General features: G+C 42.8%; 1 protein-coding gene across 1 annotated transcript; it reads right to left on the bottom strand.

Annotated features, from left to right (window-relative positions):
- Positions 1-1875: 1875 nt before the first annotated feature.
- On the bottom strand, positions 1876-14317 carry mtmr6 (myotubularin related protein 6). The gene is made up of 15 exons (XM_086305993.1): positions 14103-14317; positions 11812-11943; positions 8520-8682; positions 8223-8380; positions 5827-5955; positions 4757-4891; positions 4448-4580; positions 4216-4325; positions 3975-4100; positions 3839-3888; positions 3651-3744; positions 3458-3564; positions 3009-3143; positions 2789-2915; positions 1876-2601 (listed from the first exon to the last, which is right to left on the bottom strand). Exons 1-15 carry the CDS (start codon positions 14124-14126, stop codon positions 2245-2247), a joined length of 1980 nt encoding a protein of 659 aa, XP_086162119.1. The 5' UTR covers positions 14127-14317; the 3' UTR covers positions 1876-2244.
- Between the last annotated feature and the right edge of the window lie 547 nt (positions 14318-14864).

The following is a 14864-nucleotide window of genomic DNA, read 5'->3' as shown; positions in this document are numbered from 1 at the left end:
AGCACCAAGAAGAGCAACAAATTATAGCAGTCTAGTTAAGGCGGAAATGCACAGGTGACATATACGTCCGTGTTAAATTTACTCTGTAGGTAGGTGTTACGTTTCGGTGTGTCAGTGTTTTGTTTTTGCATGACTTATGTATTTCCTGCTTTACTTTGAAAGTCTGTGTTATCTTAGTGTGTTCAGTTTACATTTTCCCTGTCTCGTCAGTTCTAATTTGCCCCAGCTGTGTTTCCCTCCTGTGGTCCATTTCCTGATTGCTCCCTCTATGTATTTAAGCCTTGTGTTTCAGTGTGTCATGGTCGCGATCTCCCCCGTGTTGTAAATAGTTTGGTGTTATGTTGTAAATAAATAGTTTGTTGTAAATAGTTGTGAATGGGTTTGTTAATACTTTCGTCATGGGATATTTTCGTTTTGGGATTTTGGTAGAGAGCCTTCGTGGTTTTATTTTCCTTATCTTTGTTTTTCTACGTTGCACCCCGGTTGCCTAGGCCGGGGTGTAACATATGGGGGCTCGTCCGGGATCGCTGGAGGGTCCGAAGGAGGGACAGCTTCGGCCGTCCGTCTCCGCTGGAGGGTCCGAGGGACCGCTCCAGCCTTCATCCGCCTTCGCTGGAGGGTCCGTGGGACCGCTCCAGCCTTCGTCGTCCGCTGGAGGGTCGGTGGGGCCGCTCCAGCCGTCATCAGCTTCGTCTGCCTTCGCTTCAGCCGTCCGTCTCCGCTGGAGGGTCCGAGGGACCGCTCCAGCCTTCATCCGCCTTCGCTGGAGGGTCCGTGGGACCGCTCCAGCCTCCGTCGTCTGCTGGAGGGTCAGTGGGACCGCTCCAGCCTTCATCAGCTTCGTCTGCCTTCGCTGAGGGGAGGGTCCGTGGGACCACCCCAGCCTTTGTCGTCGCTGGAGGGTCCGTGGGACCGCTCCAGCCTTCATTCGCCTTCGCTGGAGGGTCCGAGGGACCGCTCCGGCCTTCATCCGCCTTCGCTGGAGGGTCCGAGGGACCGCTCCAGCCTTCGTCGTCTGCTGGAGGGTCCGTGGGACCGCTCCAGCCTCCACCAGCCTTCATCCGCTTTTGATCAAACATTTCACTTGGGGTTACATGTTTGATTTTTGGGTGGGGGGAAATGTTACGTTTCGGTGTGTCAGTGTTTTGTTTTTGCATGACTTATGTATTTCCTGCTTTACTTTGAAAGTCTGTGTTATCTTAGTGTGTTCAGTTTACATTTTCCCTGTCTCGTCAGTTCTAATTTGCCCCAGCTGTGTTTCCCTCCTGTGGTCCATTTCCTGATTGCTCCCTCTATGTATTTAAGCCTTGTGTTTCAGTGTGTCATGGTCGCGATCTCCCCCGTGTTGTAAATAGTTTGGTGTTATGTTGTAAATAAATAGTTTGTTGTAAATAGTTGTGAATGGGTTTGTTAATACTTTCGTCATGGGATATTTTCGTTTTGGGATTTTGGTAGAGAGCCTTCGTGGTTTTATTTTCCTTATCTTTGTTTTTCTACGTTGCACCCCGGTTGCCTAGGCCGGGGTGTAACATAGGTCATAATGAAAAATCCCTCTGAAACCTTCTGGTGTTGCCAACGACATAACCTGATGTGCGTTTTCTTGGAAATGACGTCAACAAACTGTCTATTCTGTCAGCAAACAGTTTCAAACAAATGTTTTTTTCTCTACACTGATTTTATTTATTTTTTAAATCACTCAGACCAGAGGAATGTCAGCTCACCAACATGATCAGATTAGGCTGGATTTCAGCCTTTGGATGAAATGAAACATTTCATGAGCCAAAACTGGGATTTTCTGCATTTTCGTGTGAAGAATATCAAGGCCATGTATTTCAAAAATGCACAACGTGACTGTACAAATTACAAGACACGACATTTTTTTCTTTGTTTTTTGATTCATTTATTTTTCTTACCCGATTCATTAATTTTTTATAGTGCTTTTTCAACATTCATTAATAAAAAAAAAGAAAACAAGCTTTTTTTTTTCCCACTGTAAGTGCAGTATATGACATAATAATGAGGCTTTCCATAGAGATTTTAGACTATACAGACACACAACTTCATCCATTCAGCCCATTCAGGACCAATGCGTAAATCGGCACATAATCCACACAGAGCAACAGCTTCCCACTCTCTCTCACACACCCACACAGACACACACACACACACACACACAGTTTCAGTATGCTCTCTTACTTAGTTGCTCATGTCCCTCAGTCTCTCACAATCCCTGTTTTTTTGGTTTTAGCAGGTCATACGTGCTACACCAAACTCCAGGCTGACAACAGCTGGCTCTTCTTTGACCAGATCACTGTTATACGTCCCTTCCAGTTCTCCATAACTCTGCTTCCTGCTCTCGGTGCCACTGCTGCCCTCTACTGTCCGCTCTGTATCTGTGCTCTCAGTGGCCTCCTCACCCACCTCCTCCTGCTCATCCTCTTCCTCGTGACGCTGCACTTCTTTGTGGTTGATGGGCGCTCCCAGAATGAGGGAGTCGGGACGTGGCGGGAGGCTGTGGGAGTTGGAGAGCTGATCTCTTGTGGGAGGAGGTGCGGGGGGGTCGGATGTTGCAACCGGGACTACACCAAGCTGCTGCAGCCTCTGAATGATACGACAGTTAAGTATATAAAACAACATATTCCAAATATAAAGTGCATCTAAATACTCAAATACAAATACTATACTGTAAATACTATATATTAAAAATACTCATGCAGTCATTTAAATACTCAAAATTAAGATCAAGCTTAAAACTTAGGAATATGACAATATGCAATAATGTGCTCACAGATTCCAGTGCTTGCAGCGTGCTCTCTGCCTTACGACTGTTCTCCTTCAGAGTCAAAATGGTTTTCAGGATAGACTGACGAGGGTGCATGGATCGGTCAAACTGATGGTACATACTCCTCCAGAACCTGGTGATCACAATGTTACACATGTAGATAAGATCCTTTAGGGTTTACTTCTAGATATAAGCAGCAACCAAAAGGGGAGCAAGCTGTACTGACTTGAAATGATAAGGCAGGGTGGAGGGCTCGAGCACAGGATGTGCTTCGGAGTACGCAGGGCTGTAGAACGGATTCAGGTGGTTTCGTTTTTCGCTCATTAGAAATGCCCACAGGGAGTGAGTCCGCTCTCTTAGTCTGCAACCCAGAACAGCAGTTAGACACATGGGAGCATATCGACATAGTCCAATGGTTGGTTCACACACACGCATACAGAAGCTCACAATATAGTAATTAATCTATTTGTCTTCTACTAAAAAGAAGGATTACACATTATATGTCTTTTATCACTTCTGGTTATCTGCAAACTCAGTGACAACAAATCCAGGTGTGGCTTTCTTGACGCACAGATCTTTTAAAGAGATTGTCTTGACAGACTGATAGATTTCACAGTTGACATTAGAAAGTATTTCAACCGTCAACAGTTACATAAATCTGTGTTTTTGACTTACTGCAACTCTTCTCTCTGCCTCTGATTGTTACCAAGGAAGTTTCCATATTGACAGGAGTGAACATGTTCGTGGATCTGCAGCAGGAACCACTCGCTGAACTCAAACGCCTAAACGGGGAGTTGTGGATAAATAAAAGCAAAAAAACCATAGGAAATAAATATAAATCTCACGTAGCTTGCACTCTCCCACTCACCTGTGGGAACTGCTCAGTCAGCTGCCAGACGCACTCGAGGAATTGAGTGAAAATAGGAGACACTTCTTTTGGATCCCCGTCCAGTTGGTCACACCTGAGAGCATACAATCCACGTATAGAATAATATGAACTTGCGACTGTGAACTGGAGCAAATGCAGTGCTTCACATTTTCCAGTTGAAACCTCACCTGTCTGCAAACTTGTGACCGAAAGAGATCCAGTCTTTCTCTATCAGTACCTAGAAGAAAAACAAAGAGTGAAGAGTAGAGAACATGGAGCATCTGAGTATCTGCATGTTCAACATCACGCGTCTGTGGCTGGTACCATAAAGCCTTTAATTGTACGATAGTAAGGGTCCATGAGCAGCGCCCCTAGGGCGCAGACCTGGGCGGTTCTGTCCCATCCATCTGAGCAGTGAACCAAAACACTGGCTCCTTCAACTGTCACCGCCTGGGATTAAGAGAACAGACAGATGGCACAGAAATATGGTTTTTAAAACAACAATGACTTTTTTATCAGCTTCCACCAGAATACAGTTAAAGAAGTATAACCAGAAAACATTTACCCTGGTGAGAAAGACAGCAGCATCTACTATCGCCTTGATATGCCGAAGCCAGCCACTACTCTCCAGTCCCACCAGGTAGTCACTCATGGAAAGTGACCGAGTCCCAGTCACTAAAGGATCAAAGGAATTTAAGATTAACTGTGCACTGACTGACATTCATTAAAAAAAAAGCCTTTTTGTAAACATCTTTTCTTTCTTTTTTAAAATCCTCTGTCTGTAGCAGATGTTTAACCTTCTAGCAACTTCTGCAGGCTGCTCCGCATCACGTGGATGTTTTCAATGCCAACAAACTGGAAGCGGATGTTGGAGTAGTTGTCCTCATTCTCGTAGCCTTTACCTGCTGCTCTGTTAGCGAGCGCGTTCAGCTGCAGGACAGGAAAAAAACAACAAAAACAACAACAACAACACATTTGAGCTCTGAACTCTGTTTTCAAAAGTACATTCATTTAGTGCTGAACCCATTTACACATACAAGAAATTTTTAAAAGTTAATGAACAACGCTTGCTATTCTGAGAAACTGCCTGGCCGTCACCACCTTACCTTCGGCCTGGTATCCATGACATAAAGAAATCGGCTGTTGTGATTGGCTTTGCTGATGGCCTGCAGCATGCTCTCATCCTCGAGGCATCGTGCACTGAACCCAGAGAGAGGCTGACTACAACGACACACTGCTGCCTGTCAGGGTAAAGAGAGTACATTGGTAAAAACGAGAAGTTATTAAAAAAAAATCTAAATATAACCTTAAAACCAGGACACCTGAGCCTGTGTTACTTCCTTCTAATGGTTGCCTATAATGGAACAACTACATGAGTCTCATAAACTTTTTTGGTTAACCTAACACCATAAATGTAACTACTTAGATGTTAATGCCATTGAGTAGTTACATTGTTTCCCTAAAAGTCAGGTGTTTCTAGTTGACACAATAAGATTCCCCAGAATGTTAGGTCATTAACTGCTCATCCCACCTAAATGTTGTTTAACCTGAAAATCACAATTCAAAATATGCTGCACATTTCGGGTGTGGGAGTTCTTTCCCTCGCTTGCTTTGGAAGCAAGGTTTGTTCATCAGCGATGCTGACGTTTTGTTCGAGAAAATTAAAGAAAGAAAAAAAAAAGTGCAGCTATTCCATCAAATTTCACAGACCCTTGGTTACTAATCGTTTCTGTAATGTGGTGATGTTTCTTCTAATGCCAGCGAAAGGTCAAAATTTCCATCCATACACAAACACACCAAAAAAAAAAAAAAAAATCGAATGAGCAGATGTCATGCAAATTTGTTAAGCGGAGTACAAATCCTTTCCGTGTTAGACATTTTATGAGCTTTGCTGTAAATCCACCTTTGGCCAAGCAACTCAACTTTGCACGTGTTAATATATAATCCCACTGGTTCATTCCCATGATATTTGCACTTCGATATAACCGAGAGAGTTGACCCTATTTTCAATTTAAGCAATCCCATTTCCATTTTGCTTGTACTGCCTTAGGAATATTAAGATTTGGACTTTGATCTTGCTCAGTAACTACTCAACAACTTGCCAAGGAGAGCTAAATAAAGAAACTGGACCAAAGACAAATATTGGCGTATGTAAATGGTCACAGTTTTAATGTACCTTCTTCTCTTGGTAGAAATAAGTGAGGACAGGAAAGCGTCCTTTGCTTCTGAACTTGGAGCTCCCCACAATGATAGGCTTACTGGCGGTGACAGGAACATAGAGGTCCCGTGGATATGTCTCACACACCTGAAAAAAGTCACAAACAAAATCCATTAACTAAAATAAGAATTAAAAATGTACTAATGTCCATGTTCAGACAGCAGTACCTTGTGAATGCCTCGTGCTACTATGTTACAATCTATAAAGGCACATGATATACAGTCTGCCTGTGAGCAGGGATCTGCTCTTCTTCTTTACAGACAAATTCTTACTTTTGACTCAAAGACTCTGTAGTCCATCACACTAAGGCTGGAGCTAACTAACAGTGAAGCTCCAGCACCCTCTTCTGGACCACAGCGCACAGTGTTTAAGATGTGGTAACGTCGAACTGGTTTCTGTGATATAATCAGGGGTGCACATAAGTGGTCCGCAGGTGCGCATTTGCTGTCAAAATAAAAGACGAGCACCAGATAAGAAGCTGCAACGAGAGTTCGCGTACATATAAAAGCACTGTTTTTGTCCGCTAGAGTGGGATTTTCACGGCATATTCTGCACCACATCTCTGTGCGTTCATCATTTGTTTGAATCCAGCTCACCTCCTGCAACCACTTTTCCGAGAACACGCGCTTCTTTTGCGGTTCGGACTCCTTCTGACATTTCTTTGGAGGTGGAGGAACACCAAAGTAATTGCTTAAAGGAGCTTGCTTTTTTGACAGCTTTTAGAGTTCTAAACCTATGTCTGTCCTCCTCCAGAAAATCTTATGTACGCAAACGCGCGTTGCAACTTCTTATCTGGTGCGCGTCTTTTATTTTGACAGCTAATGCGCACCTGCGGACCCCTTATGTGCACCCCTGGATATAATGTTAACAGGCTGTCATTAAACCCAAATAATGACAGCCTGTGTGATATCACTTGGATGCCAGCTGAATCTAGACTAGGGCTATGCGATATGACCAAAATCTCATATTCCGATATAAGAATTCTATCGTCCTGATAACGACATAAATCACAAAAATGTAACATTTTCTGTAAATTCTGTGAATCTCGGGCAGCTCGTCTTGCGGGAAGTGTTTCCAGCTGCGCATCATGTAGCTGGAGTCGAGTGTTTTAACCGATGCATGAAACTGTACATTTTTAGACATAAGTTGTATCAGCCGCCGTATTCTTTGTGAATATTTATTACACAGCGTGCTGGGGGGAAAAGCCTGTTCTAACGTTTAAGTCTAAGGTTTATTTTTTAGCACCTGGCGGCTCTTTTTTAATTCTCATCCGTAAATAATATGCTCTTTCACGTGATTCAGTTTATTTTGAAAAGTCTCAACAGGATCTTGAGCTTTATTGTGAAAGGTTTATGAGGAACATAAACAAGCGGACACCGATGCTGTTACCGTCGTTGTTGCTAACGACAACGCATAAAAACAGGCGCTTGTCCGTCTGTAGTGTGGTTATATAAAATATAAGAGAAAGAGAACTTTAAGAAATTAATATAGCCACTACAGTGACCATCAAAACGATGAAAAAATATTGCCGTAAACAGTTTATTTTGCGACACCACGAAACAAACGATAGCGTAAAATGATACGATAGACGTTTTTATATCGTCATCCGATATATATGTTATATCAACAGCCCTAATCCAGACTGTACCACTGTGACGGTGCTGTCCACAACCACACAACTGAAATACTCTGGTAATATTCATCTGTTTAAATCAGATACAGAGTAAGCTTTCATACGCCCACCTCATTTTCACATTAACTTCGTTTGCAATTAAGTTATTTGACAATCAATTAGTTTAATTATTCGGATTAATTTGTTTTAATACATTATGACACTAAGCTAAAGACTAAACAATGTTGCACATTTTAGGTTTACATGATTTTGTCAGTGACTTGTACAAGCTGCAGTAATTCTTTTTTTCTGTTTTCATCTGCTGCTCCAGCCTATCCCTGTTTAAGCAACAGAGGAAGCTGAAGGTGGAGCTGGTTTAAGTGCAGAGGCCAGCCTAATGGACTTTGCCATCTGCTGTGACCACGTGGCGGGAATGTTTTTTATCCATTTAAATAAATCCAGTTATTGTCCCAGTCGTTTCCTCTTTTGTGTTTACTCAGTCGCTACAGAGGTCGTTTGGAGTTACATCCCTTTCTGAGTATGTTCTTCTGGCACTTTTAAAGCCATAATGCAGACATGCAATGACCAATACACAGAAATACTATAAGTCAACTTATAGTAAATAATATATCAATACTATCACAAATACTACTACTATCACAGTGATGGTACCAATGTTTAGAATCTGTAAATAAATACAGTTTATAGTGGGCAGAGGACTTTGTTGGATTTTACTACCTACCTTGTAGTCCCTGTTCACATCAGTGAGCTGCCATTGGTCACAGGGGACGCCCATCCTCTCAAACTCCGCCCCCAAGTCGATGAGCTGCCATCCTTCCTCTCGCTGCTGGTCATTTTGTTTGGGGTTGTAGGAGAAAGCATAAAGCTCTTCATAGCATACTGCGCAGAGAAGAAAAACAGAGAGAAACCCATTAAACACAGACAGATGAGAAAGCACTATTTAATATGTCAATGTATCTCTGTTTAGGCATTAAGTGGATAGGAGAAATGCCCAAAGCGAATAGAACGCGAAGCTGACCTGGCCGTAGAAGACGAAGCAGTGAGCTGTAGACGTCGTGGCAGTCTCTTTCTCTCTGTATAACAAAATGAACCACCCTGAAGTTGCGACACTGAATTACCAGTGGACAGCCGGAGGTGGTCAGGGACAGCTTCTCCACAGAGGCTATATGATGGTGCAAAATCTGCAGACAAGGAAAGAGGAGGCAAAAAGAAGACGTGAAAAGAGAGGCTGGTGATTTACAGTGGCTGGGTCGATATACACTAATTTAAACAAAGTACACTATCCAACAATGACATTAGCGTATTGTTAATAAAGCCTGGTGCTGTTTTTATATTTTACAAAACATACACACATACTAATATATTTTGTGTGTGTTATACAAATGTTTTTCTTCAACTCTAGGACTCATTGTATATGCACACTTTAAAAAACACGTATGTCAAAATTAAAGCCTTACTCTTTAGGAACCTCAGTTTAGAGAATAGTTTCATATTTAAAGAGGCTCAATGAACTACTAAAGACTTGCAAAGTTTAAATGAAGATCAGTTGGTATTAAAGGGACCAAAGTGCCAAGAAATATCCCTTACAATATTACACCACCAGCCTAAGTACTGATAAAAGGCAGGATGGATTCATGCTTTCATGTCATTTCCATCAAATTCTGACTCTACCCTCTGAATGCTGCAGACTCATCAGATCTGCCAACATTTTTCAGTCTTCTGTTGTACAATTTTGGTGGCCTTGTGTGAATTGTAGCTTCAGTTATTTGTTCTTAGATGACAGGAGTAGTACCCAGTGTGGTCTTCTGCTGCTGTGGCTTTAAAGTCGCATGTTGTGCATTCAGAGATGCACGGCTTGGTTGTAACAAGCGGTTATTTGAGCTACTGTTGCCTTCCTATCAGCTCAAAGCAGCCTGGCCATTCCTCTGGGATCTCTGGCATCAACAAAGCATTTTCTCCCAGAAAACTGCTACTCACTGGATATTTTCTCTTTTTCTGACCATTTTCTGTAAACCCTAGAGATGGCTTTGAGGAGAAATCCCAGTAGATCAGCAGTTTCTGAAATACTCAGACCGGTCCATCTGGCAACATCAACCACATTCATTGTCAGTTAAATCACTTTTCTTCCTCATTCTGAACTTCAGCAGCCCACCTTGACAATCCTACATGCCAAAATGCACTGAGCTGCTGCCTTGTGATTAGCTGGCTAGACATTTGCATCAATGAACACGAGTGGACAGTGAGAGTGTTATCTGCAATATGAATACAATGAAGAACAGATAAGATTTGGAATATTAAAGGGATCTAGTTGGGGGGGGGGGGGGGGGATCGGGTTCAAGAGCATGCATTTAAACAGAAGAGTGCTATAAAAAGCTCAGCTCAGTCATGAATTATTTTAATATCACCCAGAAGTATAGAGGGCAAGAGAGTCAGATGCCACACATCACCATATTCATGAGTGCATTTTGAGTATCACAACCAAGAGAAATCATAAAGATGCACATGGATCAGCATTGATAATGACTAGTGGGACACACACGCATGTGCACATACACACACAGGCTAATTGCTGATCTCACCAGTTGTTGAGAAAGGCAGTAACTCACATGCTGTTTAATATTTTATGATACACACAAACACCACAAACGGTTACTTTGAAATTACTCTACAGCACACACAGCGCTGAGCCAGACACACATAGGGAAGTAATGCACATAAAACAGGAAGGATGGTGGGAAAGAGGTCACGGCCCAGGTTCTGCTGCACAAGGCATGTAGGCCAGTCACTAAATACTTAGTGCTTAAAAAAAAAAAAAAAAAAAACAGGATTCATACAGCGCAACACTATTGTGCACACTCAGAAGTAATACCATTCCAGCAAGTATGTATATGCCAATTGTACAATGTAAAACCAACTAAACCGGGCTAGTTGATGCTATGAAGTCATTCTGACAAATCACAACTCAATATAGGAAATAAAATCTTGCAAGTCATGTGTTGAAATCCTGAGCTCTAAACGGTTGCAGCTAATTTCTCAATATTAAATAGCCTCTTGTCTTCAGTGCCTGCTCTAGGCTCATTGCAACACGCGCCCATAATTCTCGCATAACCCAACACCACCACTTTGCCGCTACTGCAGCACAAATAAGTCCATCAGCAAACCAGAATGCTGCTGCTAGATGTTACTAACCTAGTTCTTACAGTGCACTGACAGCGATCCTCTTTCAGGGGCAGGAAGAAAAACACACACAGACAAATACTACGTGTGCACATTTTGAAACTCTATCTCTTCCTCTTACCACACATTAACTTTCATAATCTTTCTCTCCTTCCCAAATCGCATGCAAACAAACTGTCTGGTTGCAGGCTTCCCTGTAGTGATCACATTAATGGTTCTTTATGTGGCAGAACTTCCAGTTTCTGTATGTTTTGCCCTTCATTTGCATATATTCCTCTGGTTTTGATTTGAGAGCTCAAAACATATGCCACCCAGGTCTTGGCATCTACAGGAATCGCTTTGCCACCAGCCAATGGCAATATTGCACTGCAACGGTTCCTTCAGTGATGGAGTTGTTATGGCCCCAGGCCTTCATGCGGGTTTGCTCTGCATATGTGTGGTTTTTGGGTTCCATGAGTTGCCTGGGTGGAGATTCAGGAGATGCTATTTAAGACCCTACCTCTCTAGGTCTTGCCGGTCTCCACTCCTGTTGGTGCTTTACTCCAGTCCTGTGATGGTGCCTGTGCTGTCTTCATGCCTCTGCATCCTCGTTTGGTTCTTTCGTTGGGTTATCTTAACTTGCTTTTTCCTTGCACACCAGGTCTCATACACTTGCCAGCTTATCCATGCACCACTTTACACTGCTGATACTGACTTCGACTCACCTAATTTATTATTATGTCACACACATACAGGTTATAACAATTGGGGCCTCGTTCAGGATTTGAACCCCAGCAAGAATCATACACCTAAACACAAAGCCTAGAAAAAGGGGGTTTTAAACCACACACACAGAACAAACCTGCATGAAGGCTAGGAGCTAAAACAGGAGTGTATTAAAAACATTTGCAGGGTAATAAATATTCATTATTAGACTAAAAACAGGCCCAAATTGTCTAAAGAGCACACTTGGTTTGTGTGAAACTGCATCATCAATTTATAGAAAACTGGCAACAGGAGGTAAAAGTTCTGTGAGCACTTGCTATCCTCCAGTTATGCCTCTGCACAACAGTGTATTCGCAGAGGTGACATCCATATGCAAGCACTCTGAAACCTGCATTAATGGGCAGCATAGTTGGCACAAAACTACTCACCCAGACCTCATGTCCAGCAGAGGCCGAGTTGTTAGAGTTGCTCTCCACAAAGATGAGATGCGTGGCTGTGAGGTACAGAGTGCCATGAACGGATTTGTTGCTGAAGCGATCCAACAGCCGCACCTGCTCCACCTGCAAAAACAGATGCACATAATGGTAATATCTAAATAATCAGGAGCACCCTTTGCTTCTCTTGCTGGATACACTGAGACTACAAGAGATGGCATCTTGCGAGCAGGGTTGACACCTGACAGAAAAATTACTGGCACCAGTTCTGGCTAGCACACCAATTAATCCTGGCCACCTGGTCCTCACTATCAGCTGCCAGTTTAATTTTAATAAGTGCAGTCACAAGTGACATTTGCTGCCACTGCCTTAATAAACAAACCACCTGCCTCTTAATTAAACAATCTTATCTAGCTTAAAGTCAAACACAGTTCATTTTGTTTTGACTTCCTTCTCAAAAATTTATATTCAGTAGCTGCAACAGTGAAAGTGTAGCAACTGATTGCACTAATACCACAAACGCCCAAACAGAATAGCAGATATAATGAGTAATATATTTACTCAAGTCACGAGTTTTCACACAGGCTTGGGTCTAATAGCTATAACAGGTTTTAAAAAAAACCTTTAATGTGCTTCTGGTTTACATCCTAGAAAAAAATAAATAAATGAATAAAACCAGTTTTATACAGCACAATCTTTTTAAAGATCTTTATGAGACTGATGTTACAACAATATAAAACAAACAAATAATATCACCATTGGACTTTGCTCTGCACTGTTGCATCTACGGTATTTTATTGCCTTCTGCATCACAGATGCAAGACATATCAAAATAAAAGCTCCTGTCACCTTCACTCTATAGCCAAAGTGCATTTGGAAAGTCACTGATTTTTGGACTGTGCAGTGCTGTTAGCACTAGCTGTCCGAATCCATGATTCATCACATTAGCTGTTTCCGGTTGACTCAGACATCCTCCACTTTGTTTCCGTTTGCTGAGATATGATGATCAAATCTCTCTCGGTCGCTCAGCAACCTGCGGGTCGCGGCTCTGTCATAAGTCAGCTTCTTGGAACATACGGGAAGTCAGTTGTTTTTGTGTGTGTGCCCACATGCGTGTGCTTGAGAGCAGGTTAGAGAGAAAGGGAAGAGAGAAGGAGGACAGAGACCTCATACCATCTTATAGGGAAGTTAATGTTAGGATTTGTGTTTCATCCTGTTACATGCCTATGCAACTTAAACTACCCTGATTGCTACAACAAGCAGCTTGTTTTCTTTGTTTGTTTTAAACACTATAACAGCAAATAATAATCTCCTCCGACTTTTAAACCAGACAAACCACTGAGAGGTGTGGAGAAAAATGGGGAACACCCATTCTGCATGGGTGTTCCCCGTCTGTCTACATGCCAGATCTCAGCATTTTTTTTTTTCCCCACTGACAAATAGCACAATTGTCATTGAACCTCAAGAATCGTGTGATACTGCTTCCTAATATGATCAAAAACAGAGACGTTAGATAAAATTAAGCACACTGAGCCACCTTATGGCAGACTAAAAGGAATTATGAAGATTATGAAGTATGTACTAGGACTGTTGGCGGTTGTTGGTTGTTTTTGAGTGGCTGCAGATCAGATTTGAAAGGATCAATGATTTAAGGGTTAAAAGGATCAGCTCTTGCATATACTGCTGTGCACACACATAGCAGTATATTTTCTAGCAGTACAGGCCTGGCAGGGCTAAACTCGTACTGCAGCACTCCTCGAGTCTTGCCTTTTTCAGCTGGTTGCTTTCCTTTAAATCTGGTCTATTGGGAGTGATTTAGCCCAGGCAGTGAGCTCACTGTTTTGGCGTTTTATGCTTACGATAAAACTGCGATCGCCCAATTTGACGTACAGCCCAAGTCAGCCCTGCGAGTCTGTGCTGGATATGGCCCGGCTTTTCCTTGCTTCTTCAATCATACTGAATTCAATGACTGTACTGACGGTGGATATCTGTCGCAATAAATAGCAGAGCGTGCAAGTAGTAAAATTAGATAGAGGAAGCCGATCTTCCTGATGAACGGGAAAAACAAACGGCTCATTGATGCTCGCCACGTCTGCTGACATTTGGAGTCGTTGGCGACACCTGCTAGCCGTTACGCTATAACGTTGATTCACGCAAATTCACTCTGAACACTGATGGCCAGAAAACGGAGCCTGACTCGAGCCTTCCAACAAAATCGCAAACAGACAAGGCCCAGCTGCCGACTGTATCCCATCCATTTGCAATTAGCAAGAAACGTTAGCTACCTTTGGCGTTCGGATATGCTCCATTTTCCCCCCGGGTCGAAACAGCTGTCAGCGCCTACAAAGCTTCAAACGACACCTTCCGGATTGAAATGAATCATTGATGATGTGAAAGCTTCGACTCCTGCACAAGACTCCTTCACTTTTTCGGGGGCATACGATATGTGTTTATTGTCAATTATTTTCACTCCATCCGCGTAAAGCTTGCGCAAAGTACGTCGGCACTTGAGGTGGGGGTTTTCAAAATAAAAGCGGGATCAAATTCAACTTTTAACTCCTTTACTGTTTTGGTGGTTGGGGTTGTAGGACAGAGTTTGTAAGCAATTTGAAGTTATCAGAATTATCCATCCATCCATTCGCTTCCGCTTATCCTTTTCAGGGTCGCGGGGGGCACTGGAGCCTATCCAAGCTGTCATAGGGCGAGAGGCAGGGTACAGGTCGCCAGTCTGTCGCAGGGCCAACACTTCGCACTCACATTCATACCTAGTGACAATTTGGATTATCCAATTAACCTATCCCCACAAGCTGCATGTCTTTGGACGGTGGGAGGAAGCCGGAGGGAACCCACGCAGGGAGAACATGCAAACTCCACACAGAAAGACCCCGGCCTGATGTTGGAATTGAACTCAGGACCTTCTTGCTGTGCGGCAACAGTGCTAACCACCGTGCCACCGTGCTGCCTGTAATCAGAATTAAAACAACCTAAATACTTAAACTATATGTGAAAAACGCTTTAGTTAATTAAAAAAACAATAATAGATTTAG

This window comes from Aulonocara sp. 'chitande type north' Nkhata Bay, linkage group LG9 (genome assembly GCF_057382095.1).
Source record: "Aulonocara sp. 'chitande type north' Nkhata Bay isolate Kocher_YH1m ecotype deep benthic linkage group LG9, A_spYH_male_GT1.1, whole genome shotgun sequence".
NCBI lineage: Eukaryota > Metazoa > Chordata > Actinopteri > Cichliformes > Cichlidae > Aulonocara > Aulonocara sp. 'chitande type north' Nkhata Bay.
The sequence above is the reverse complement of the archived record's forward strand: the minus strand, read 5'-3'. Positions and strand labels throughout refer to the sequence as shown.